Source organism: Sinohyriopsis cumingii, chromosome 14 (assembly GCF_028554795.1).
Source record: "Sinohyriopsis cumingii isolate HCF-2022 chromosome 14, ASM2855479v2, whole genome shotgun sequence".
Lineage (NCBI taxonomy): Eukaryota > Metazoa > Mollusca > Bivalvia > Unionida > Unionidae > Sinohyriopsis > Sinohyriopsis cumingii.
The window spans coordinates 36,785,646-36,813,617 of record NC_142974.1 but is presented as its reverse complement, the minus strand read 5'-3'; the positions used below and the strand labels follow the sequence as shown (position 1 = coordinate 36,813,617).

Sequence of the window (27,972 nt, the reverse complement as noted above, 5' to 3'; positions counted from 1 at the left end):
AATAATCAGTTCATTTTCAGGTGGAATATATTGACAATGAACTTGGCTGAAAAACCGCAAATGCATGGAGATGTGTACTTGTGATATTTTTGTTGCTCAATTCTGCCAAGCTGTTACAAAAGTATTATATTAACAACTAAAAGAATTCAACAGTAATCAGTTCTATTTTTTCAGGTGGAATATGTTGACAATAAAAAGCAGAATGAATGCATGAAAGAATTGATAAACAAAAAGGATAAAGTAAATCAAAACTTTTTTTAACAATTTTATTAATGAATGTATTTTCATAAAAGGAGCTTCAAATAAATATTTCAAACTCAGTTAAGGAATTCATGTACTATGAACAGAAGCAGCTTTTACAACATGTTAACAAATCTTCACCTGATTTTCAAACTCGAGTCAGAACACACTAAAGTTTAGTACATGACTGCATATACAATAACGCTAAATAAATCAAAACGTCATTTTTGACTGAGCAAATATCTTTGGAGAGAAATCTTCCTAACTGTTTTATCACGTTTTGTACTTTTTCAAAAATGAAATGATAATACATTTATGTCACCAATAACTTATAAGGGACCAAACATTTAATAATACGGGGAGCAGGTGGCATGGATTTTGTAGAAAACAAATCCCGACTCAAAAGACTTGGACAAAATAATTTTGCTCCGAGTTGTATAAAAAGTAATTATTATTATTATTATTATATCCATAATATTAGTTCGAATAGATCAATTATCATGAGTCAAAAAGAAAAGAAAAAATCTCTGCTTACAAGAAAACCCCTGGATGCCCTCCCCTGAAATTAAATGTTGGTCCCTAACAGCAACATGAATGCTGGTTTCCTTGTTAAGTGATGCAAGTGAAATATTGTCTTTCTTGACTAGCACAGATATTAAATTTTGCTTAAAATTTTTTTCCCAAAGAAAACATCACTAATGCCATTACTTGCATACTTTCACTAACACTTCCTTCCACACAATTTCAAGACTGATAAAATTTCAAGGTTTCATATTAGATCCCATTCATATACATGTATACAATGTAGACATCAACTCATGTACACCATGATTACTAAACATATTCACATGTCACTAAAATGATAATTCAATAGTACATAGATGCTGATCACAATTCATCTTTCAAATCATCTAAATCCACATCACTCAGATCTATGTCTTCATCAACTGGAAGCTGCAAAATAGAAAGCAATAAGAATGTGAAATATTTTATCAAATAAAAATGTCATTGAAGTCTATCTAGTTAACAACAATTGCCCCTGCAAATAGGGTGCATTTTAAACATCAGTGCAATTATGCGAGGTCAAATTTCTAAGTCAAACATTACAATAAATCTGTCAAATACAGCTACCTCATTATAATGCACTTCATTTTAACAATTCTGGATATAACATGGTACTATGTTGGATCCCTTGATAAAAATTATACCAACATACAACAATATGGTCTTAAAAAAAGTTTTGATAAAACCTGCTAGTCTGATATATGCTATTCTAAATATAGACAAGTTGGTAGTTTTCAATATAATGTGGTACAGATTAAATTCAATCAATGGAAGCAATGAAAACCATTTTTGTCAAAATGATGCTGTAAATCATCTTCACTATTTGGATAAAATTAGTTTACTTATTTTTGCGAGAAAGGTTTAAGGAAATATTTGGAAAATAAATTTTCATGTGAAAGTGGTGGGATAAACAATACTGTTACTAAGTCAGAGTAACTACTTCTCCAAGAAACATTACCTAGGCTATGTGGTGGCAAAACATGTCAAATATGACATCAATGAAACAAAGAAATTTTCAATCACACTAAATTATTATCCTAGACTTGAATCACTCTGTTTATTGAAAATAATATACCAAACTGGCACAGGTTATTAATCCAACTGGTGTTTGTCAATGTAAATGACAAATTCATGATTGAACCAATCAAGTCTCATTACATCTCTTGACCTGATAAAGCCTGTGCAGTCCAGTATATACAGGACACCAGGACACTGGCCAGTATATACAGGACACTGGACAGCAAGTGCAGAAAATCCCCAAAGTTAAAAGTTACTGACTACAGGACATTTTACAATATTAATGAATTAAAGAAAGAAAAAGAAAGTTCTCTACATCGCAGCTAGCGCCATACCCAGGTATGGAAAACCACTGTCTGATAAGGAAATGCTGTATGCACTCTGGAAGAACGGTGTCAATTACAAATGACTCGTGTCATGAAACTTTTGTTCTCATTTTATCATTTCTTAAGAAGTTAGACAAGTCTGAATTCCAGTAAATTTCTTTACAATTTTGCTAATGCAATTACTGATTGCTACTGTATCAGAGAAAGATGTAGTGTATACAAGATATTTTGAAATTCAGAAACTGAACATTTAAACTCTTTGAGAAAACAAATGTTATACAAAATTCTTTTATGGAGTAAAATGCATACATCTTGTCAAATGCAGGCTAGTTATGGACATTTTGAGACAAGTGAAAAGATCGGTAGGACAAAATGTTCTGAACAAGTGGATAAAATAATCTGATCAGTCCTGCAAAGGTACAACTGTATTTCCATTGGGTGGGTGTGTGACTTGGATTTTTTATGTAGTTTTAATAATTTTGCAGTCCTTTCACTACAATGTCTGCAATGTGATGTTTAAAATGATGGGGCATCATGCCACAGACATATAGCATGATGTCCCACCCAGTCACATTAGCTTAACACCAGGCCAACCAGTCCTAAAACTAACCTCTTAATGCTAAGTACCCTACAAGGCAGCCATAAGTACCATTTTTATAAGTCTCGGGTATAACTCGGCTGAGGTTTGAACCCACGACCTCTAGCATCTGAGGCAGATGGTCTAACCACTAGGCCACCAGAGTGGTTGTATTCACAATGAAAGAACTGTGTGAACACTTTCATTATGTGACAAACACAGATAGGTATTCCCCTCCACAGAATAGTTGTTGTTGTTGTTGTTGTAGGGTTTATCGCCAATTTTCAGCACACGATAGGCTATACATGGCGGCCAGTATTAATGGTGGAGGAAGAACCCGGGAAAACCCCGGAGAGAACCACCGACCCACGAGAAGCTACTGGCAAGCTTTCTCACATACCCACATTGGCTGAATCCGAGACTCAAACCCATGCAGACAGAGGTGAGATGGCTGTGATCCTTAACGGACAGCGCTTTAGACCACTCGGCCACTCGGGCCCCTCCACAGAATAGTGTCATCACAATCACAACATTATGTGACATACATGGATAGGTATTGCCCTCCACAGATTAGTGTAAACACATTCATGACATTAATAATGTAGTGTGAAAGACAGACAAGGGTAATACTGTATTACCTTCAATAGAATACTACCGTTTATACTTGCTTACAAGTCAAATCCAACTGCAAACAACCTAGACTATGATCTGCCATCACATAGTGCACAGGCAGATCGGCAGCTATGCTTGTTCTACTTATTCTTTGCAGACAACAAAGATCTGGCAGTGCATTATTTGCCGTTGCAAGGGTATATGGCAGTATATCAACGATCCAAGCAGATTGCCTTTTAAAAAAAATAAACATAATAACTGATATACAACCAATATATGTGGGTGACATAATCAAAACAGTGTTTTGATTAAGACTTTGATTTGTGAAGCACTGGTATCCATTACAATCACTGGTGTCAAAATGAGATTTTCAATTGAAAACCTTAGTTGTTTTTAATTCATGGTTGAAAATCATAACTGAATATTTGGGCATTGCATTCTCTAGTTAATCTTCCAGCTGCCAGAAAAACCACATACCTGTCCATCTTTCCCATCCCAAGGTCCTGTTGTTTCTATTTTTGGTAGCTTTGCTCCCTTTACTGGAGCAGTGGATCCTCTTCCATAGGAGAGGTCCCTGAAATACAGAAATAGGCTAGATAGATTTCAATTGTGTCTTGAGGGAGAGGGGGAGTCTTGCAAGTGGGAACTAAACTTAAGGTGTCCATATTTTGTTTACACTTAATCCTGATGTCATAACTTAAAACATTTTTTTTCTTCTTGTTACCCACTCTTCTGGTACATAATACACATGTTAAAATCCATACAGCTAAATGAATGAATCTGAGAAATATTCTTTTATACAACACTTATATCATATATTATATTAAAACCATGATGAGTCTTTATGCAACCTAACAGGCAGGACAAATTATGCCCATAAAAACAAGGTACACAATACAATTTGTGCTGGAAGTACAATGTCAGATCCCCATCTCATAAGTATCTAGATGGACATCTTACAGTGCAAGATTACTATCACTGGACTTGCTTCTTCTAAACCATGTACTGACACATCTCAATACCAACTTAAATGATTATAAAGTTCATTAGTGTCCAAGTGAATCATTGAGTGAGTGAATGATCTGGAATTTTAATGTAGCTTTAAAAAAAAGCCAGGGTATGAACCCATGACCTCCCGCATCTAAGGCTGAAACTCCCACCACTAGGCAACCAGAGCGGTCTTCACAATGTCTAAGAAAATGCCCTAAACCACAACCTTAAAACAGAGAAACAGTTCAATGCAAAGGTAAGCAAAACTCACTGAAACATGGAATGTAGGCCCCCCGAGACCTTTCAGATGCCAAAAGTTACCTGCATATCAATTGGACCACAATAAATGGCACACAAGGTAATCAGCCAAGTGCAAAGTATGTAATATGGAATCTAACTTGCACTAAAAAAATTAACTTCAATGTGTAGCTCTCCATGTGACATAAGTACCAACTATTGTGCCAATACAAGCAATATCAAAGAAAATGAAATAAATGCGAGCCCTAACCTATAAAAACTTGGATTACATGCAAAGGTAGGCACAAATCATAGAAACCTAGAATGTATGTCAGGGTCTTAATTTTCAATGTGTGAAGTTCTGATGAAGCAATAAGACCACAGAAAAGAGTGCCTGAGAAATGACCTAACCACAAAAGTACTTCGACTATAAGAGATAGCGCCTGAGAAATGACCTAACCACAAAAGGTGTAGTATCTATATACCAACTTAAACGACTATAAGAGTAACTTTGTTGGGTAAAATAGTCTATATGCAAAACCCAAAAAGATAGATGATTTTCACTTTGGTGACTGTTCCTGGACAGTTTTGATTGAATTAAGTGCCATTAGATCAGAAATGTCAACAAAGACCAAATTACAAGTTGAAACATGCTGTTTAATATGGATTTAATTTTACACTGATAAAATTTATACAAAAACAAACTTCATAACTGTAACAACTCATTTACAGAAATATACATTGTGCCATATGAAATTTGTTTTCAATCGATAATTTTTTTAAAGAATTTATTTGGGTACCTTAAGAACTCATTGATTCCTTTATCACTGAATGGCCCCAGCAATGTGGAATACATCATTTTTCTTGAATTAATTGCCACCATTGCCTGAAATGAAAAAGGAAATATGATTTTTTAACAAATCTACCATTTTTTGTTACCTTTAAATGGTATGCCACTCCTCATGAAAAACATTTCTTAATGTAATAAAGATGGTTCTGCAGTAATACTGCAAAAACCATTGTTGTTGTGGGGTTTTTTTAACAATAGTTCTCAGGAAACCAGAATGTTATTAATAACATAGCCCACCTCTACACAACTTTGTCTTTAATAAATCATTGTAAACACTAAACACCATTCAGACTAAAGTGATAATAACCAATGAAATGTTAGCAATTCTGACAGGGCCTAAAAACAAATAAAAGAACATTATTTTCTATAAATAAGAGCTTTATACCAGTAGTAAGTTATTAAAAAAATGTCCTCCAAATCATTGAGAAAAAAATCTGCTTCTTAAAAGTATTAATAAAATTCATCATATCCATTAGTGTAGGTTAAAAAAAGTCCATCTGAGATCAGAATTTTGCATCAGACAAAGCTGAGCAAGTGTCTGATGTAAAAGCTTGATCCTGTGGGTGGAAGATTTCTCTCCTACACCGAAACATAATGATGGATTCTTTTTCTCAAATTTCTGAAACAAAATGAGGGTAGAAGTAAAAATGACACATCATGAATACTGCAACTTTCAAACTGGCAAAATGCCCATTAAAAATTTCCTTACCCTAAGACAGCACAATATTTTTTGTTTACACTACAAAATTCCGTTTAAACATATAATGTCATTTAAACACATTTTGGTTGAAATTGTTATGGTAATGGCAATACCCTGCATCTGAATTATGTACTGCAGATAGCTCATGCAAAGACACAAATGTAAACAGTAAAACAAAAGTTCAGAATGTCCATAAGATTAATCAACTCTGACCAAAAAGTAATGAATAGTCTATTCAACTCAGACCAAAAAGTAATGAATAATCTATTCAACTGTGACCAAAAAGTAATGAATAATCTATTCAACTCTGACCGAAAGTAATTAATAATCTATTCAACTGTGACCAAAAAGTAATGAATAATCTATTCAACTGTGACCAAAAAGTAATGAATAATCTATTCAACTCTGACCGAAAGTAATTAATAATCTATTCAACTGTGACCAAAAAGTAATGAATAATCTATTCAACTCTGACCAAAAATTAATGAATAATCTATTCAACTCTGACCAAAAGTAATGAATAATCTATTCAACTAAGACCAAAAAGTAATGAATAGTCTATTCAACTCAGACCAAAAAGTAATGAACTGTCTATTCAACTTTTATCTAGAATTGATTTACCTATAAAAACTAATGAGAAATAGACTAATTAAGCCGTACATGTAACTAGGTTGACCAGTATGAAACAGTCTATTTGCAGGACACCACTTCCACCACAGCTCGTTAATATGATACAACTGATGTTTCTATTGATTACTGTGCAAGAATGTTCAAGTGATGATTGAAACTTGGAGTTTTTGTAAAAATAATTTGCATACACTATGCTTGCAGCGAAAAAGGTCAAAACAGTCCAGTGTGAGTCAAGATTATCATGCATTTATTTGAAATTACCTTGACTAGCCACTAAACTTTTGTCATCAATATTCATTCACATGTAAAATACAGGGTTAACATGTTGGGAATAACTGATCACAATATACAATGTACAATAATATGGCAAGTTTTCAGTTCAAGGAACATGCGTCTTCTTACTTAGAAGTGAATTTTGTCAAATATAAATCATATTTTAAAATGTAAGGTCATGATCTAAATATATACTTATTTTAGTGAAGCACAAAAGTTAGCCAAGCATAAAATATAGATCAGTGACCTTCTTTGGAGTATGAGTGTGGCATTAAGAGATGCATCCAATACCTATACGATTCTAGCATGACCAGCACCAAATAAATTAATGCCACATTTTAACCAAGTCAATGCAACAGAAAATAAAGGTCACAAAGGCCTCTTTTTGCAATAAGTGTTTAATACTTAATAGGATGCATATTCAAGTTGGATAATTCTAGGATGGAAAACAAAAAATGAAAATACTGGGCACTGAGGTTTTCTCAAGGGTATGGTTCCAACAGATTAATTCACGACTCAGACATCAAAGTGCCTGATCAACGAATATCAAACATAATTTAACCTAAGTTAGTCAAGCATAAAATATTAAATGGAATGACCTAATTCTATAAGGTGCACTGCCTCTCAAGATACATTCCATCAAAGTGTCATGGTTCTAGATAAGATTAAAACAAAGCATTCAAAAACCTATTGTCTGAGCTAAATGCAAAGCCTAACTATGCCAGTAAAATGTGAAAAGTAGGTCATTGCATGCAAAATGTCAAGCTCAAGTATTAGAGCATGAACAGAGTTTAAATTGAACTAAAAGCAATGAAGTATGAAACAAATCAGTGTCCTACTTTTGAAACTGTTTAATATTCATTTGTATGCATCTTTTCACAAAATCATGATGTGCATAATGGTATATATGTACAGTATATATGTACAGGGTGCAAATATATTGAGCTTAACCTAGGCAAGTAAAATGTGAACTGTAGGTTGGTGTTATATTTGTGATGCATGTAATCATCTAGTTTAACATCTCTAGCATGAGCAGTGACCAGGAAATGAACTTAAAACATTTAACCATAAAGCATGAAGTGAGTTACTGTGACCTATTTTAGCAATATCAGTGTAGTAATCATCAAGCTGCATAACTTCACAAAACCCAATAATACTAGGTACAACAGTATTTTTACACAGTGCAAGGAAACTATGTGGTCATAACTTAAATGCAAAACAAGAATTTTTGAGTAACGTAAATCAATGTAACAAGTATTTTTACTGCGTTCAGTTGCTATGAAACCATTTCCAAAATGAACCTAGGAAGAACAAATGGTCAAGATGTAATGAAGCGGAACTTGTATAAACTTTTAAATGATCTAACTCCAATATCTGGCATTGCATAACTGCAACATGAATTAATGCCCTTTACCAACTCGATAGATTAGACATATGAATCAGCAATGGCTTAGTGGCTAGCATGCCAAACTTACCAGAGAGTTGCAGTATAAAATCTTGCCTAGACAAACCCATGTCAGCTGTCATGACTTGTCTGCCAGCATGGCATGGAACATCACTTTTGTTACCTTGGCACCAAGCTTTTCAAGTGATGACGTGTCATTACACAGCCATCAACCAATCAAACATAAAGCACACAAGTTCTGCAGATCATGGTGTCTTGCCCCCCCCACACACACACACACCCACACTCTTTGATATAATGTACCCACAACCAACTTGACCTCTTGAAACTGTCTTGGTTGTCACCATCAGAAGAATTATACTATATTATCACCCGAGAATCTTAAAACTGACACTGCTGTCTCTGTTGCTGCCAGAAGAATGACACCTGTGTCTAATCATAAATCTTAACACAGATGCTACTGTCCCTACTGACGCCAGAAGGACAGCAATGTCTCAACATAAACGTTGAAACTGACACTGCTGTCCCAACTGCCAGAAGAATGATACCCATGTCTCATCAAAACTCTTAACACTAAAGCCACTGTCCCTAACATGTCCAGAAGAAAGACACCAATATCTCCTCATAAATCTTAACATGGACAATGCAGTAAGTCATTGCCAGAAACATGATACCAGTGTCTCAAAGAATCTTAAGGCACTGATGTTTATGTCATTGACAGTAAACCCATAATTGTGTTTCATCCCAGAATCTTAAAGACATTGCTGTCTCTGTCACTAGAACAAGAATGAAATCAGCGTCTCAACACTGACCAAACTTTTGGTCATTGACAAAAATGTCTCACCATGCTTTCACTGACAAACAATAACCATGTGAAAAGTAACTGTTCTAAAATGTCATAATCAACATTAAAAGTTGGTCACAAGATCTAACATCACCATGGTAACCTACAGGATAACCGAATCCTCCAACTCCAACACCATCTTCTAAAGCTGGCTGTGCTCCTGCTTCTGCCCACAACCATCTGTAAACAAGGACAGCACAAATAATTATCAGCATGAGAAATATCGCATCATTAAAACATCATGCAAAAGATGCGTATCTAATCTGTTTTGCAAACACTAAATCCTTTCATGCTTTTAGTTTTCTATAAAAAAAAAATCATTACTAAACATCTGTTTCCTGGCTTTGATTTTTCTGTTTTACTTTCTTTTATGCATCTTTCCATTTATTCAGCCTCTTAATTTGATGATTGGTATTTACCTTGAAAACTTGCTTAAAGGTCTACCCCAATGCACAGGCCCTGATCAACTATCACATAATGCACCAGATCTGGGCCTATGCAGCTTGGCATAATCAGTATAACAAACACAGATTATAATCTGCATATATGCAACAGCAGATCAGAGTTTCTGAAGCTTACAGTTTTGCAATTTGTACTTGCACTAAAGAATCAGTGATTTCTATACAACAAAACTGAACATTAATGTTACTAATATTAATAATAACCGTAACATCTTAAGGTAATCAAATCTCCCGCCACGAGTCATACTAAAATTGGCACATGTCCAATACAATTGTATCCCTTCCAAATTGTATTCACAAGACTCTGAAATTCCTTTTCTTCCTTCTGTGTTGATTATTAACATGTTTCAAAAGGCTTATTTCCCCTTTCGTCTTAAACATTCGTTTAAAAAAAATATACTATTATCAAGTTTGATCATGCAGATGCTTCGCATGAACAAAACTGGTGCAGTTTAAAGCATGTGATGAACTGCTGTGAAGTTAGTCTGGTTACACTAATTCTAATATGAAACCCATATCCAAATCAAACACAGATGATCGAATTGTCTGGATTTTTTGGCAATGATCTTTTTTTTTTTGCTTGTATGCCATAAGTATGTATTTTAAGAGTAATTTTCGGAAGACTTACAGCAAAATCATAAGAGTTGGCAGGTCTGTTAATCCAAACTATTTTATTTGAGACAAAAACACTCGAATTACAAAAAATTATTTGTTTTTAAAATCAAAAGCTGGACCCTGTTGACAATAAGTTATATCCCTGACAAATTTGCTTAGTGCAAAGGTTTCCATCACTGAGGATTCACTTTCTTTTGTGTGGTACTATGTTTTATGGTTTTGCTCATCCAATTTTGTCACAGGTACTTAAATTTTTGCCTGTACCTTTAGTGTCTTTTACCTTTTTTTGGAAGCCACCTATTGGCTGGGTCTTAAATTTGTGGTCTAATACAATCATCATTGAAACAGTTGGGATTATTTTAGATGCTTTTTTAAAATGGCACATTAAATGTACTACAGGCTATATCAAACTGTGGAAATGGAAACTTGGATGTCCCTCAACAGGACACATCATGGCATCCAATCTGATCCGCCCAGAAGGTATCAAACACACAGCCCCTGGGTTACAGGTCAAATGCTCTACCAAATGAACTTTCACGAATTCCTTCCCCCCAAAATACTAGCATATCAAGAAGAAAGTCAAGTCCACAACAATTCAGTTAGAAATACATTATTTTAATGAAAATAAGATACTTAACTTTTACCTGTTAGAATTGAATATTTATGTTTATATGGAACAATTTATTTTCTTAGAGATGTTTTTGCTGTTTTTTATATTTAAGCTTTTAGAACTTTACTCTTCATCACATAGCCAGAACATGTGCCATAATCCCTATATGCACACACACACACACACACACACACACATACATACACAAGTCAGAAGGAAGACATTTAAAATAATAACTTTCACTGACATCATACATAGGAATTTTTTTTCAAACACTTTTTAAAAATAGCTTTTTGTTTCCTAAAAACTCTGGACAAATTTTACCCAATATTTTTTTCATAAAATAACTTTCCAAAATCTCATGTACAATATTTTCTAATACTTGTTCAACATACTGATGTTTTTGGAAAACTCCTGTATGACTAATTTACCTTTTTGTTCTGGACAAATATAAAATAAGCACTTGTATTCATTTATTTTATTTCAGCTACTTTATTCTAAATATGCCAAACTAATGACTCCCATATTAACGCATTTAGTGTTCTGGGATTTTTAACAGCTTTAACAATCTGAATCATATAACTGAAATATCTGCAGTGTGGTGGTTTAAAGACATGTCTAGCACTGGGACATCATGCCACAGACATGTAGCATCATATCCCACCCAGTCACATTATCCTGACACCAGGCCGACCAGTCCAAACACTAAGCTCTTAATGCTGAGCACCAAGTAAGGCAGCTTCTAGTACCATATTTGGTATGACCTGACTGGGGTTAAACCCACGACATCCCGCACTGGAGGCAGAAGCTCTAACCACATAAGCCTCCGGAGTGGTTTTTACCAAAGTATTGAGCCCTACTATAATACATTTATGAAAAGTACTGACCCCCACAATAATACATTTATATAAAGTTACTGCACCCCCCACAACAATACATTTACCAGAGTACTGTCCTCTATAAAAATACATTTACCAGAGTACTGACACTACAATAACTCACTTACCAGAGTACTGACACCTTATCAAAAGTAGTGCCCCCCACAATAATACATTTACCAGAGAATTGGTCCCGGCGATACATTTACCAGTGTACTGACCCAACAATATTACATTCACCAACAAAATACATTTATCAGAAATAAAAGGTACTGACCAAATATATCTACCTGTGTCAAAGCAATGACCCCCACATCAATATATCTAACAAAGTACTTACCTACACAGCAATACATACATTGATACAGCTACCAGAGAAAGAGTACTGACACCCACATCAGTATATCTTCCAAAGTCAAAATACTTATATAAAAAAACACATTTCATACATCTACCAGATACAAAGTAGTGACCCTCACATCAATCAAAGACAAAAGTAAAGACACCACACATCAATATCTCAACCTAGCACAGACCCCTTTTTCAATACATCTACCAGAGACAAAAGTACTGACCCCCACATCTTTTTCTTGTATTTTTCTCCCATATCTTTCATAATCTGGAGGTATTTGTTACGACATTCAGACTGGCAGTCCAAAATATGAGGTAGCACGGCAATTATACACAGCTGTTTGTCCTCACAATTTTTATTCAGGGTATCCTGATCCACAATCTGTCAAAAGAAATAACAGCGCATCTGTGTTTGCAACTCAATCACTGGCTGAATGTCAAAAATTATAATACATCTGTGAATGTAACTCTTGACTGGTGTAATGTACACATTTCCTGATTATGACATGATAGTACTATTTCTTCCATGTTGAGAAAAGATTTTAACAATCTTCCTTTTGTCAAGAAGTTTTTAGAATTATAGGCAATACAAATAATTTGCAGGGTATCTGAATCACAACATGAATAGAAATGTTTTACTATCTGGAACCAACATGGAAATTGTTCCACATCATTTATCTGTTATTATTAGCAATCAACAACCCTGCCAACATGATGAAATGAAACGGAAAAAGTTCTAAACCAAAGAGAAAATAAATTTTGATTACTTTTTTAAGAATACAGTAAAAACAACTTCGGTCTTTCATGGAAATAAAAAGCAACGTTACAAATTAGACAGGGCCCCATAACTTTGTAAAATCTTGCCAGAAAACAGCAAATCAAACTTTGCGAAACTTAATGCCAAATTTTATTTCAACCCATTGGGTTCTTCAAAAGTAATGGACCAAAACAAAACTGAAGCGCAAAGCTCTGCATCATAGAGGGAAGATAGTGAAAATCAAATCTGATTTAGCATCATACTAAATCTGGTTTTCAATTATGAAGTCCCTTAATAATTTTTATTACAGAACCAAATTTGTGATGGATTGGACGAGATGCAATTGGATGTACTGATAGGGGCAGCATTCAGCTTGCTTCCTCCATAAATTATGGTAACTAAGCGCATAAAAATTTCAACAGAAAGATGAAATATCTGGAGTTTTCCAAAGTCATGAAATTAAGCAAACACAAAGATTAGAAATGTTAACAAATATCTGAACCAAAATTATACATATCAAAACACTGTGGTACCTTTTATTTGTTCTGTTTACTCACTGGATGATGCCTGCTACAGTGAAATCCCAGTTATATATACTTATAAAGAAGCCCCACTAACTAGACAAAATACACAAAAATAATATCCTGTATACAAAAACATACTGAAGCCCTAATCGAAAAGCAGTGATTTAAACTTCCATTACCTGATAAAGTTCTGGAGGTGGAACATTTTCAGAAAGTTTTTCTGTGACCCAGTTTATGATGTCTGATGAGGTACGTCCTCCGTCATAATCCACTGCATCTCCACTTTTTTTACCAGTTGGGAACATCTTGATGGTTGGAAATCCTTGAACCTGAAAAATGTCAGTGGCAACTTATGAATTGAGTATAAAACCATGTTTTCTAACAACATCACAAATTGTTACGAGCATCATATTAAAATACAGACTTTTTATGATGCTGATCATATTCAAGACATTAAAATCAAATGTGATGAGTTGTTCCCAACCATCTCGACTGTACAGATTTTGTACACAATAAAAATGAATGAAACAGTGCAAGTATTTTTTATTCTCACCTGCTACATACTGCTTTAAATATATGAAGGCATGATCTTTAATGATTACAAGGACCAGCCATGTTGTCTCCTATTTGTCTAAAAAGCATAGCTTAAACCATGTATACATGAGGTGCCAAAACAAAAAAATAGCACTTTGATTGCTCGAAGATGTAGTTATATCAAGGTAACCATTCTATATCCTATTATCTTAAGATTAAGAGTAAATGAACTATTGTGAAACATATACCATATAATTATCATATTAAAATTGTACCTAATACATTTACAACCATCACTTGTACAATTAGAACAATAAATTTCATTTAATTTTATCTTAATATCACACATTAACATTTTGTCCCCCAAAAAACATCACTTTTCACAATAAAAAAAACATTTACACCATTTTACACTTATCTGGCACTTACTCCATATCGACCAGCATATTCTTTGTAAACTGTGGCATCATAGGCTCCAAACTTTACTTTTCCCTTCATTTCTGTGGCTGCAGATGCCCAGTGTGGAGCAAGGTTTTTACAATGGCCACACCAAGGAGCAAAGAATTCTACCATCCACAAGTCCTCGCTGTCCAAAACCAAGTCTTGGAAGTTGTGATCCGTCAGCTCTATTACATCTTCTTGATTTCCCTGCTGAAAAAATAGTAAAACAATTAGTTAAAAGCAGCTCATGGCCTGAAAGTATCAAAATAACCCAAGTCCTTACAACCGGGCATCATGTTAGGTCTAAATATCTCTGTGTGTGTGTCTGTATGTGTGATAAAATCTGAGTCAAGCTCAACTTTAACAAATTCAAGCAAGATATATCACAATACAGAACACTGCTGAAATTGATTTTAACTTTTTGAGCTAAAACTTCAACAACAATCACTAAATCTCTCAGTGTACCTTCACTATGAGTAAGTCATAAATTAAACTTCTAGAAGAAACTCCTTTATATATAATTGAAACCTAACAACTTCAACCAGAAAACAGTTATAAGCAAATAATACTATTTGTTTTACAACAAATGCATTAAATTAGATACTAATATAGGGTTTCCACCAGATGTACACTGAAAATCATGATACCAAAGGAAAAATGATCTGGAAGAATAAAAACAGTACGAGTGTTTGTGACCATATATTTACATGCCTTTATGTGCCTTTTAAGACCAGTTTGACCGCCACATGAAATTTTTATATCTACATCACAAACACTGCATCTGGCATGATATTCATTAACACATTAACCCCTGGAGCTTTTTGTCATTTTTGCCTGAAAAGTGAGTAGGAAACACATTTTGAAAGCTATTTCTTAACAGACTCGAAAACTGCAAATCCCCAGCCATCTTTCAATAACATACTGCCTAGTTGTTTAGAAACATCATTTTTCGTTGGCTATTTGACTGGCGCATGAGCAGAAGGGTTAAAGTTGGACTTCTTTTTTCTTTTCTTTTCTGTGCTAAACAGAGCCATTATTTTTGTATGGAGGCCACTCTTTATTCCAAATGCCCATCATATCCTACTTTTTGCAAAGGCTCATCTATCTGTCTGCAGTTCATACTGGTTTGCCTTAGATCTGAGACCAAAAAGTCTAAAATCCGGACACAAAATCTGATTCCGACCACATACGAATTTTGGGTAGAAAAAAAGTCAGGTCCAAAAAATGAGGTTTTTCTATCTGTATTTTATAGTCCAACTAGATATTCCAGATTATTTGGTATCATTGTAGAGCTACATCTGTCCACCTTTCTATAATACCACCCACAAAAGTGTATCATGCATGACCATGATGCAACAGTGCTCGGCAGTAGGTTACTACCTCCTGCCCCGTAAAGTCGTCGCCAGGGGTTAATGTGTTAACTTTATGATAAAGTTTTAGTTCCTTGTGGAATTCATGCATTACTTTGGCTCTCTTTGAGTAGGTGCAATCAAATAGTTATAAAAACCATATCAAATGCATACTATATCATATGTCAATGCCAACTATGAGGTTACAGACAAAAAAAAACTGATCACAAGTCATACAGTGCCAACTGACTCCAAATATAGTTATTTCTGCTTCTGACTCACTTGTGTCTCTCTTTATCGATTCTGTTTTATTTCCCTATCCCATTTAGCTATATTTTCTTTTCATTTTGAAAATTCAGGATTTGGGGAAAAAACTGGAAAGGTGGGGGGAAAAATTGAAACTTTGGAAGATCCTGATTAAATTTATGCAAGTGGCAGCCCTGTTGATATCTTTTCCGATCATGCCATGGACAAACAAGTCTGTTTCAAATATTTTAGGCACAGAATGAGAATAAATAGGCAAAATTAACTACCTTATGTCCTCCTCCACTGCTGCCACCACCACCACCACTTTTGCCTCCTTCACTCTTCTTGCCTGACAGTCTCTGCCTGACCATACCACCCAGACTGGATAATGCACTATCAACAATACCTGAAGCCTGGCGAGGACCTAAAGTTAAGCAAGTGAAAGCATCATATTAAATGGATAGACCATGAAATTTTGTCTCTATTATCTGACATATTAAGTTCATTAATCATGTTCAAAGTTTTTAAACCCTGTGCTTATGAGAAAATATGGAAATAATTTTGTTTAAACTTTGAAAATATGGCATATATAGTATTCAGCATTGACATATTGCAGAGATAAAATGCATCATGATATCAAATAAAATATGAGTGGTTTGTTACATTGTGAGGTTGTTTGTGTTTACTACAGTGCAATTTATACTACAGCTAGGAATGTTGCTTCCTACAAGCAGAAAAGTAAACCTCAGGTTTTTTTTGCTTTTAATTCAACTGTGTCATTATTGTCAAGGACTAAAATTTGGGATCATTTCCAACACAAAGAAAAAGAGATGACTATGATTGGCTTAAGTGTAATAATGAAAAACTGATAAAATACTGGGTATCTGGGTCAAAAATTAAAATGCATCAGTTCCCATTTTATCTTCAGCAGCAGAAATGTCTGTTAAGTTTATCATGGAAGTACTGTAATTATCAGTACCCATTGTGTACCAATAAATACCGATCACAAAGAAACTGACATTGCAAGCAGTATCTAACGCAGGCCAACAGTGAGATTAACAAATACCATTATTTCTAGAGAGTTCAAAACATAAATAGTACATGTAGATCATACATGTTAGGTCTTCTACAAAACAAATGTAATGAATAAGATGAAAGGAACTTAAAGTGAATATTTAATCTACAAAGAAACCAATGTAAACTTAAAATTTAAATTCCATTTTCAAATTTAAAACTTGTTTAATCAAGACTCCCACATTGTTCCAATATTCAGAATGCTAGATTACAAGCTGTCCTGGGTCTGGACCTAACCTTCAGAATATGGTTGGTGTAATAAATTGTGTGATTTAGAATTTTAATGTAGCTTTAAATAATTTTCCAGTCATATTGCTATGATGTCTGCAATGTGTAAGTTAATAGTGATGTATAACACTGGGGCATCTTGCCACAGACAGGGCATCATGTCCCACCTTACCACATCATCCTCACATCAGGCAGACCAGTCCTAACACTAACCTCTTAATGTTGAGCATCAAGCGAGGCAGCTGCTAGTACCATTTTTACAAGATTTTGGTATGACTCGACCTTGGTTCTAACCCATGATCTCCCACATAAGTACTTGACTACTAGATCACTAGTAGCCCAGTGTTTACTTAAGGAACACTTTGCATTTGCAAAATAATGCTCGTCTTATTACAGTAGATCCCGTCTTGAAAATCTACTGCTATGGAAGTCCACCTGTCTTGAAAGACCATATTCTCAACCAGTGCTCAAAGAAATTTTTTTTAGGCACAGGCCCTGGGCTGGTGTCTTGAATAACCTCACAAGCCATGACTGAAATTCCACAAGCCAGGACAGTTCAAACCTGTCAACTCAAGCCAGGAGAAAAACCTCCCAATCTGAGGGTATTTCAACACCTACTTCCTGATCTCATAATATCTCTTGATTTTACGCAAAGAACTCCCGATTATTACATTATGTCTGTCAATTTTCATTCCTCAGAAGAAAAGAAAAAAAATACTGTATGCAATCCACAGATGCCATGTTCTATTTTAATTACCTGTGAACACTGTTGTGACGAATTAATATCACACAACAAAGTTTTTTCTGTCATCTCTTTTATGTACCTATAATGGGTTGTTCCACTTCCTGAACCTACCTATAAAATTAGCACAATGGGTTCACCCATTACAACCTTCAACACATCTCACTAGCTAGTGTCAGCCAATTAATGTGAAACTTTAATTTTATATCTGACCTCTTTTCCTTTAATTGCCGCTATTTAAACTGCCCAAGGGATAGTTTTTTATCAGTTCTCATCATAACAGATTACCGTTTATACATACTACACATAATGGGCATAGACTGTTGGGAGTGGGAGGGGGTATTTATTGTGTAAGATTACTAAAAATTGTGTTTTCTCAAAACACTACTGTGTCAGAAGAGTTGGGAGTACAAATTCGTATTTTTTAGCAAAGCTTCAATTTGATTAAAATCATCTCAATTTGATGTAGAACAGTTGTAATCAGATTTAGATTATGGCATGTATATCAACATCTTGAAAGTACATTTATTTATTCATTTCGTCTATGTGATCAAAGTTTTTTTGGAAAAATTATCTTTTTGACAAGCCTGAGGGATGAATATTCGCTATGAATACAGGATGGGCCCAAACAAAAATTAGAGTAGCCCCAGGCATCGGGCTATCAGATTTGAGCTCTGTCAATTAACAGATTTATTGTTTATATAGTGGTATGGCCTGTTATGAGACAACTTGTCTTGAGGCCATAATTTTTTGGCAGAAAAGATGGTCTTTCAAGAGAGTTTCTGCATTTTTTAAGTGGTTTTCCAACATAACTTTTTGATGTTATAAAAATCAAGTTTCCAGCTTTCGGGTCATAATCAGTTATTTATTCTACATGTTTAATAGAAACATAAGCAATCTACTTTTCTTTGATCAACACTGCCCACTTGAATATTGAAAATCCCTTCTGACGACTGCCAGAAGTTTCCATTGCATTTGGACATCCTGCATAAATGATGACATTGGCAAGTTGGCAAAATTTTAAAATATCTCTCACCCCCTCTAGTTGTGTCCAAGATTACCAACTGATGGCACTGTTTAATAGCCAAGTCAAAGAAGCTTGCATTATGTGATTCCAGGGAATGCCCCTTCACCAACCAAAACATCCATCAATGAATGAAACGCCTAGTGCACTTTTGTACACATCATATACTCAGTGCCAAAAATGCACAGCTTTGTAACATCTCCTGGGTTACACACAAGCCTTTTTTACCATTTTCACAGCATTTCTGATACTTTCATACTTACTTTACTTCATTATTTGCAATCAAGTTCCGTAAAATCATTTAATTTCTGCTGTTTCTGTGGCAGCCATACACCTTGGATTTTGTTGTTGTTGTTGTGGGGTTTAACGCCATTTTTCAGCACGATAGGCTATACATGGCGGCCAGTATTAATGGTGGAGGAAGAACCCGGAAAACCCCGGAAAGAACCACCGACCCACGAGAAGCTACTGGCAGGCTTTCTCACATGCCCACATTGGCTGAATCTTAGACTCGAACCACCGCAGACAGAGGTGAGATGGCAGTGATCCGTAACGAAGCCATACACCTTGGAAATAGTGGTACCAACATATCAACAATGATATAGACATTAAAGCACAATCAGTATGAAAGATGTTAAAGCACATTCTTTCCTATAATTCTGTATTATTCATCAAATCGACAAATGTGATTTTTTCCCATTCGTCAATACTAGCAAGAGACCCTATCAGAAGTAATGAAATCAGTGCTCATGGTCAATACTACTGGCATGCTCCATGACATGACAAAATTGGCACTAATTTAGATGAGTGGAAGGGTCCAGAGTTGTCTAAAGCACTCACCATTATGGATTCCTGCCATCTCACCGTCAGAGCGAATTTGTCTCAGGCTTGGCCAGTGTCAGTATGTAAGAAAGCTTGCCAGTAGCTTCTAGTGGATCACTGGTTCTTCCGAAGTTCTTCCTCCACCAGTTACATAACATGGCGTTAAACCCCATTGCAACAACAACTTGAGTGGTCTATCACCTGTCCATTTTGTGCCAAGAGCATTTACTCTGTCTTGGGTACTAGATGTCAGTTGGTACTTAACAAACAGAAATTAATCATTAATGGGGAATGCTGACTCAATTTTATTTGATACATCCAACACAAGACAATTTCATAACTGTTTGATAGCAACAAATTAGTAACTGTTGGATAATTGTGGTCCATCGGTAAAATCACTACTTTGGCAGAGCAAATTAGCATTAATTTTGAGCCCCTGGGGAGTCAAGTGTATTTAAAAGAGGTGGAAATATCGTAACAAAATAAATTAGTACAGAAAAGAAACCTCAGTCACTTCCTGGAATCAATCTCTTCTTGAAGCAAACAAAATTAAAGAATGGCATGGTAGAGCCGAGTGTTGTTATAGTTGCAACATAACAATCACAACTCTTTTCGTGGATCGGTGGTTCTTCCTGGGGTTTTCCCGGGTTCTTCCTCCACCACTAATACTGGCCGCCATGCATAGCTTATCATGTGCTGAAAAATGGCGTAAAACCCCACAACAACAACAACAACAATCACAGCTATCAATCTAATGACCACTCAGTAACATACACATAATGTTTAGAATATCTAGAAGGAAAAAATGGCTGTGATTCATTTAGGACAGGGACTCACATTTTTTCAATAAGAGTCATGGATGCAACTTTCAAAATTGAACGGAGAAACCTTGATGAAATGTTCATATCTTTTGTTTCAAAATGCATGGAGCACACAAGAAATAGAGCAACATGTACCTTGGTAATCTTGTGGGCTGTTTTTGTTGGCACCAAATATCTTGATGGTAGGATATCCCTGTACACTATAACGAGAGGCCAAACTCTGATGTGCAGTGGCATCTACAGCTGCGACTTTCACCACACCCTGTACGTAGAAAATAAAAAAAATAAAAATTACATAACATACTCTTTAATATACTACAATATCTGATTGTTTTTTCAAAATATTTAATTAAGTACAGTTTTAAGTCACCAAAAGTTTCATGTGACTCCCTTACTAAAATGTCCTTTATAATAAAATGGTTCTGTTATATGAAATGAATGGGTTCCATTTTCTTACGTCACACCAAAAGTTATATTCATCGTGTACTTCATCACAAGGTAATTTCAAGGCAATGTCCTCATGGACATTATTATACTAAGCAATGTCATGAAAATTCTTAACATTAAAATAGACATTCAAATGTTTATTTCAAAAAGATGCATGCATATTGAATTTACAAATATCTCTGTGCAATAATACCAAACATAGCAAAGTAGTAAAAATTTAAAATTGTATTCGTCTAAAAATGGTCCAATGGACTAATGGTGCTAAACCCATTTTTATATAATGGGAGATAACTAATAAACAGCTTTTACTTTCAAGGCAGTGGCAGCTTTCTTCCATTCTGGGGCTAAACTCTGACAATGACCACACCTGTAAATAAATCAAAAACAATTAAGAATTAATTAATTACACTAAGGCTATACACACACACACACACTATATATATATATATATATATATATATATATATATATATATATATATACACACACATACATACATATATACATGCATGCATACATACATTACAAAACAATTGTTGGCAAGATATTCAGGTAAGAGTAAAGGTGAACTTAAATTGTTCTTCTGCATAGATGAAAACAATTTTTCTCTGATAATCTGGAATAGGTGTTTTTCGAAATATATGATGATGATCAATTTTACAGTTCTTGAAGTATCATCAGAGGTATCGCTAGGATTTTAAAACTGAGTCCAGGTCTCCCATTTTGGTAAAATAGGAGTCCCACCATCAAAAGTTGCAGTCCCTTCTTTCCTACAGAATCAACACAGATGTGAGTACATCTATTTTTAGATGGAGAGGTTTTCGTAATGTAATCACTCACTATAATATAACTTCATTACAACAGTCCATTGACAGGATTGCAAATTTATGGTTTATTTATTTGTCTATGTCCTTGTAGTAATTTTAGGCAATGGTCAAAAAGTATGATTTGCTGTTGTTTCCCCCCCCCCCGCCGTATTTTTGCAAATACATGTCAAGTCGAAAACATCTTAGACCTTAAAGCGCATTTCGCGAATTCCACAACACAGCACTGTCCCATACGTTTCTGACCTACATAATTTTCATTTTAAAGTTAAATCTTTAATAAAATAATGCATTGGCTTTGCTTTCAATGATTTGGATATTTGTCTGAAAATATCTGCCTGATGATTTACGAAAACAGACAATCTAATAGACTGGTACATCCCAGACTTAGCGAAGTCAGTCATTTTTTCCCTCCAGGCCTACTGGTTAATTTCCAGTCTCAAACTAATTTTATGACGAAATAGCGTACAAAAGGCAGTTAATATATATTCAGATCACCGATTCTGATCTTAAAACACGTTTGTATGTTTGATCATCAAAGTCAAAGCCTTTAAACTTGCCGCCCAGCTATTGCATCATGTTCTTTTTTATGTACTCTTATAATGGCAACATTTATGTACATCAAAGGGTCTTTCAGTCACTGAATTCTGTCATTGTAAATATCAGCACAGCTAACTGATCAACACATTTTCCCACAAAGCAGGTGACTGAACCAGGACTGGCAAGTGTTTGAATTTTGCCGCACACATATTACATGCGTATGGAGTACTCCCGCCTCAGTGATTTTCTGCATCCCAGATCAAAAATTGGCATCCAAATACGTGTAATTAGGCGTTTCCGAGATCTCTGATCATATATACCTCAAAACAAAGCAACTAGTCACTTTCTCCAGGAATTTTGCACAGTATTTTCATTCATAAGAAAAGTAACTTTTAATAAGACTTGGAAATATTTATTGGTACAGTAACAACTTTATCTCTGCCATTGTACAACCTTCCCAGTTGGTAAAATACTTTTAGAACACAAGTCGCTTCATGGGACTGACTCTCTACTGGCTGAAACGAGCGTCCAAAAATTAAAGAAAAGACTAATTCACCCTTTTAACTGTGGAGTGCTGAAACCATCATTGGCAGGCATATTGGCCATCAGGTCAGCACCACTTTCATTTACAACCAATTAGACCTCATAAGATGCCTACTGGCGAACATCCTATGTCAATATGAATTTCCCTATCAATAAAATATTTTCATATTGTATATCAGATTGGCACCATTTTCATTTAGAACCATGCAGACTTCATAAAAGTCTTTTTTTTTTAAAAGCCCCATGCTGATATGACCATACATTCTGAAGAAACAGCAATAACAAAAAGTTTCATGGCATTCATCCTAACCAGGTATCAAGTGTTTGGGTTTTATACAAAATATGTAAATATATCTTTCCATTCAGGATGGATAAATGTAAAAAGATTTCATGATGGCCACTGTGGTGGTCATACTGTATGTCAGATCAGCTCCATTTTCATTAAGGCCCAACTTGAAACAGAAAGTCAATTAAAGTCATTTTAATAATGCTAATTGTGGAGATTGATCTAAAAGTCCAGCAGGTATAAAATCTGAATCGGCTTTCTGCATATTAATGCTACAAGTGCTGTTGAGCCCAATGAAAATTGACTAAAATGTCTGTGTAGTTCAATTTTTAAGGGGAGGAGGTATTATATTAAAAATGCTTTCATGTAATAGCATTCACTGGCAGAAAGGAACCCTTTTCAGTACTAACAGCATTCTGATGGTTTCAATATTTTCAAGTACAAAACTCTATAGTCTTTTCAATATCCATGAGTTTGCCAATTTCACATTTTTAAATAAAAATTAAAACATTCTTCAAAATATCACAGGAAACTTCAAGTTCATAAAAAAAATTCTAGCAATATCAGAACTGCAAGTAGCAAAATGCTAGCTTGCTAACATAAATTCTTGAAGCCATGGAAAAAATGTTGAACTCTTCATGCAAATTCATTTTTAAAAAAGGCAATAAACAATGCTCACAAGGTCCTTGTAGCAAGAACTGTCACAGAAGACAGAACAGCATGCTTGGAGACTGATACCAAGTAGTAAAATTTTATGATGATCAAATTAACAAAATCCTAAGATACCAGGTAATTACTTTCTAAACTGAAAAACAAGAAAGGCTTAACATCAATTATCTATGCATTTTGTAATGACCTATCAGCAAATATCAGAAGGTAATATAAACAGAGCTCTTTCTAAGTGGGAATTTAGGGAAAGGATGGCCACTCTCCATAACCAATAAACATATAGATACATGTACCATGAATGCACAAAACAATGATTTCAAATACACTTTTAGAAAGTGATTTAAGCTTAAAATATAGGTTACATTAACCTGTATTTGCAATAATGATGGTTTCATTCATGCGTCAAAGTATCCCCACAAAGGGGCATAACCCTATTAGGATGACTGCTTGAGAATCTGACAAAAGCAAACCCCAAACATGAATGAAAAAATACAGCTCACTGACGCACTTTTTATACGATATCTTGTACTCGATATAATGGCTCCCTAGAAAAAGCCACATGTCAAGATACAAAGCTGTATTATACACTAACCATATGCCCAAATACAAGTCAATAAAGCATGAAATGTAGGTTATGGTGAACTACTTATGCAGAACAATTTAAATGTCTCCGGAACAGATCCACAGAGTACACTACATACAAAAACATATAAAGTGCTTGAAAAATTCCCTAAAGTAAAGCAATCCAGGATATGATAACTAGAAAGAAAAGCAACAGATGGGTAGGCAAATATGGTTAATAACTGTCCCTTTCAAATTTGTTGTCAATCATAAGAAAATGGTTGATGTCCTCTGAAATCAATTAAAAACGGCTAAAAACTGCATGAAACTTGTTATAAGGAGTCTTAAAATGAAACAAAACTTGACCCATTCATTTATGAAGGTTCTATTAAACTAGTAAATGTATTAATATTTTCTTGCGAGGGGAGGGGGGCACTTTTTAAAATGGGTCGAATGAAAGCAGAAAATACAGATAAATTTAATAGGTTAATATTTGATGTTGCATTATTGATAAGAAAATTTTATTTCTGTTACATTACCATGGTGCATAGAACTCCACCAGCCACAGCTGATCAGACTGTATAACTTCACGATTAAAGTTAGATTCAGTCAGTTCAATCACATCATCTGAGCTGGAATAAAGTGCCCTAGCTGTTGCCAACAGTGACAACAAAAATACTGAAACAGAATGAAAGCAATTCAGAAATATAATACATACTAAACACAATAACAATAAAAATACTGAAACAGAATGAAAGCAATACAGAAATATAATACAGACTAAACACAGTAACAATAAAAAAAAAATGCATTCACATCCCGGTCCAGTCCATATGAATGGGGATGATTCATTAAAGCCTAAAAAATCTTCAAGTGCTTCTTGGTAAGATCAATTTTGCTTTCTAAACATATTTTTGAGTAGTGCATTAAGAATGTGCTACTTCTTGAAATGTTGGGGAAAGTTTTTCATATTATCACCATCATAAAATTTCCCTTTAATGAAAAGTTGGCAATCCAGGAAAACTGGAACAATTTCAGACTTTGTTAAACTAAGGAGGTCCAACCAGAAACCTTGGTCAAACCTTTGTTTTTTCTCACCCTTTTTGTGACATTTGATTCTCCTAAATACCACATTTTTTTCAAGACAAACAGTACTTCACATTACAGTGCAACAAATTTAATTTCTTTGAGATTTTAAGATAGGTGTAACAGCTTAAGCTGGTGTGTGTGTGATTAGGATTTTTAACATAGCTTTAAGAATTTTTCAGTCATATCGCTATGATGTCTGCAGTATGTCAGTCTATAGTGATGTCTAGCACTGGGGCATCATGCTGCTGTAATCACTAGGCCAGTGGAGCTGCTCAATTCCAGCAGCACTTTCCACTTGGAGTTAATTTTTTCTAGATACATAGCTGGATTGATAGGTATTTCTGCAGGCCAGCAAGTTGTTCTCCACTATTATTTTCACACACATTTGTTTGTAACCCCTACTGATATTAAACACAAAAAGCATCAAGGCAATAAAAAAATTGTACAAAACAGTCTTTTCATTCATTAACTGATTGTCACCTGGGGGAGCACAAATACTGTCAATTCTTTGCGTTTCAAATCAGATTCTTTACTAACACAGTTGCCATATTTTGATGGTCGAGTCAAGCAATAAATGATGCAATTCACTGTCTGTACATTCTGAAGTTAAATCTCTTTGAACATATGTACACAAGAGTTCATTTTTTATACAAGTTATTAAATTTTGTAAAACATTAAAACTGCTATTGCAACTAATAAATGCAGCCAAGATTGGGGGGGGGGCGGGTTTTGGTTGTTTTTTGTTTCTTCTCTTTTTGTTTTCTTTAAGCTGATATGGTGTGTTTTTGAAACCAGAAAGAACAGTGAGCAATCTTGTCTGCTTGTTTACATCGAGAGCTTCCGTTTGGTTTGAAACGCAAATAAACTGAAAGTGTTATGGACCTCTGGCGACAATCGGGTTAGAAATTATAAAATGAATAATAGCAAAGCTTTGTGCATTTTTTAATATCCTGTGCATTTTTAATATCCTTTAGTTTTCGTCGTTATAATAAGTAGCGGGGTACAAACAAGCGGGATGGTGTACGAATAATATAGTAACGTAAACAGAAATAAAAAGATGTCGTAGAACAACCTTTTCAAAAAGTTTGGTCTATAAAAGGACTCGTGTAAGACAAGAACATTAAGGACAAGACTTCAGTAATGTTTTCACCTACCGAATTCGGGCGTCAAAGGACTGTTGTCATTGTTGATTCAAAAATATTTGACAAATAATACGTCCACAGTTCCCGACTTTTGATTCAATTTTATAACCTTAATATAATAATTAAATTTTAATCACCAAGATGATGTATATTTACACCAAGTACTGAAATCGAAATTAGGGTGAAGTTCAGCTACATTTGCCGATTACTGTGTTTTCAGTTTGTTCTTTCCACGTGACAGCTAACAGAAAAAAAGAAAAAAAGGTGTTTTAATCAAACGGTGAAAAAAATACCAACCTGTGATTTCTCTCATGTTTTTTTCTTCTTCTCCGTGTCTTCTTTATCACTGTTAACTTTGTAAATGAAATTTTCTATTACCGCACACTAAAGAGAAGTAACCGCAACTCTGAGCGTGGCTCGCTCTGATTGGTCCAAAAATGGAAGTACGTGTCTCGTGCACCTCTTAGCAAGAAATCAACCAGTCTGTGTATTTTGTCCAATGCACAGATAAGTCTTCGAGTGAGAGGATTGAACAGATTTATGGTCCAACATTGATATAGAAAATAAAATATAAGACATTTTACTACTTACCCGCTGCAAAATATAATAAGTATCCAACACAATTATTAATTTTAAGTACAATTCTCGTAGACGGAAGATTCTCCAGTGACTCCGTTGTATTTTCTTTCTGCACACATCCTTCTCCAGGCTGTGTGGGTGACGTATGATGCCCCTCTAACTAACAAATACAACTTCAATGAATTCGTCCTAATGCGATCAATAATATAGCTAAGAAAAAATATAACCCTCCCTTTTTAACATAATATGAGACTAATATACATATACGTGATGATATTAATACATTTTTTGTGTACTAAATATTTGGGGTGGGGAATAAAGTTAAAGTCTAGTGCTGTTTTTTTTTTTATATTAGTATTGCTTTTTTTCATGTACAAAGGACATAAATGCGCAAATGAGACTGATGTAATTTGCATAGTAAATTTGTTAAATATTTTTCCCTGCGATTATTTTCATACTTTTAATGCCGAGGAAATGGGTGTTAAGTGCCTTTCCTATAGATTCGCCAAGGTAGCCAAGCCCGGCCGGCCTTAGCGCGCATCGAACCCAC

General features: G+C 34.8%; 1 protein-coding gene across 1 annotated transcript; it reads right to left on the bottom strand.

Moving 5' to 3' along the window:
• Positions 1 to 8: 8 nt before the first annotated feature.
• LOC149783588 (protein disulfide-isomerase A6 homolog) lies at positions 9 to 27,285 on the bottom strand. The gene is made up of 12 exons (XM_089931849.1): positions 27,141 to 27,285; positions 25,152 to 25,290; positions 21,499 to 21,556; positions 20,878 to 21,004; positions 16,319 to 16,455; positions 14,425 to 14,646; positions 13,641 to 13,790; positions 12,405 to 12,562; positions 9,373 to 9,445; positions 5,364 to 5,449; positions 3,814 to 3,910; positions 9 to 1,194 (listed from the first exon to the last, which is right to left on the bottom strand). The coding sequence occupies exons 1-12, from the start codon at positions 27,154 to 27,156 to the stop codon at positions 1,129 to 1,131; spliced, it is 1,329 nt and encodes a 442-aa protein (XP_089787975.1). The 5' UTR covers positions 27,157 to 27,285; the 3' UTR covers positions 9 to 1,128.
• Between the last annotated feature and the right edge of the window lie 687 nt (positions 27,286 to 27,972).

Bases quoted from the DNA above. Each gene is read 5' to 3' on its own strand.
- LOC149783588 (XM_089931849.1), bottom strand. The intron at 21,005-21,498 runs GTAAAAGCTGTT...TTCTACGTACAG, and splicing joins AAGCTGCCACTGCCTTGAAA to GGTGTGGTGAAAGTCGCAGC. The intron at 5,450-9,372 runs GTAGGTTACCAT...TTTTCATTTCAG, and splicing joins TTGGAGGATTCGGTTATCCT to GCAATGGTGGCAATTAATTC.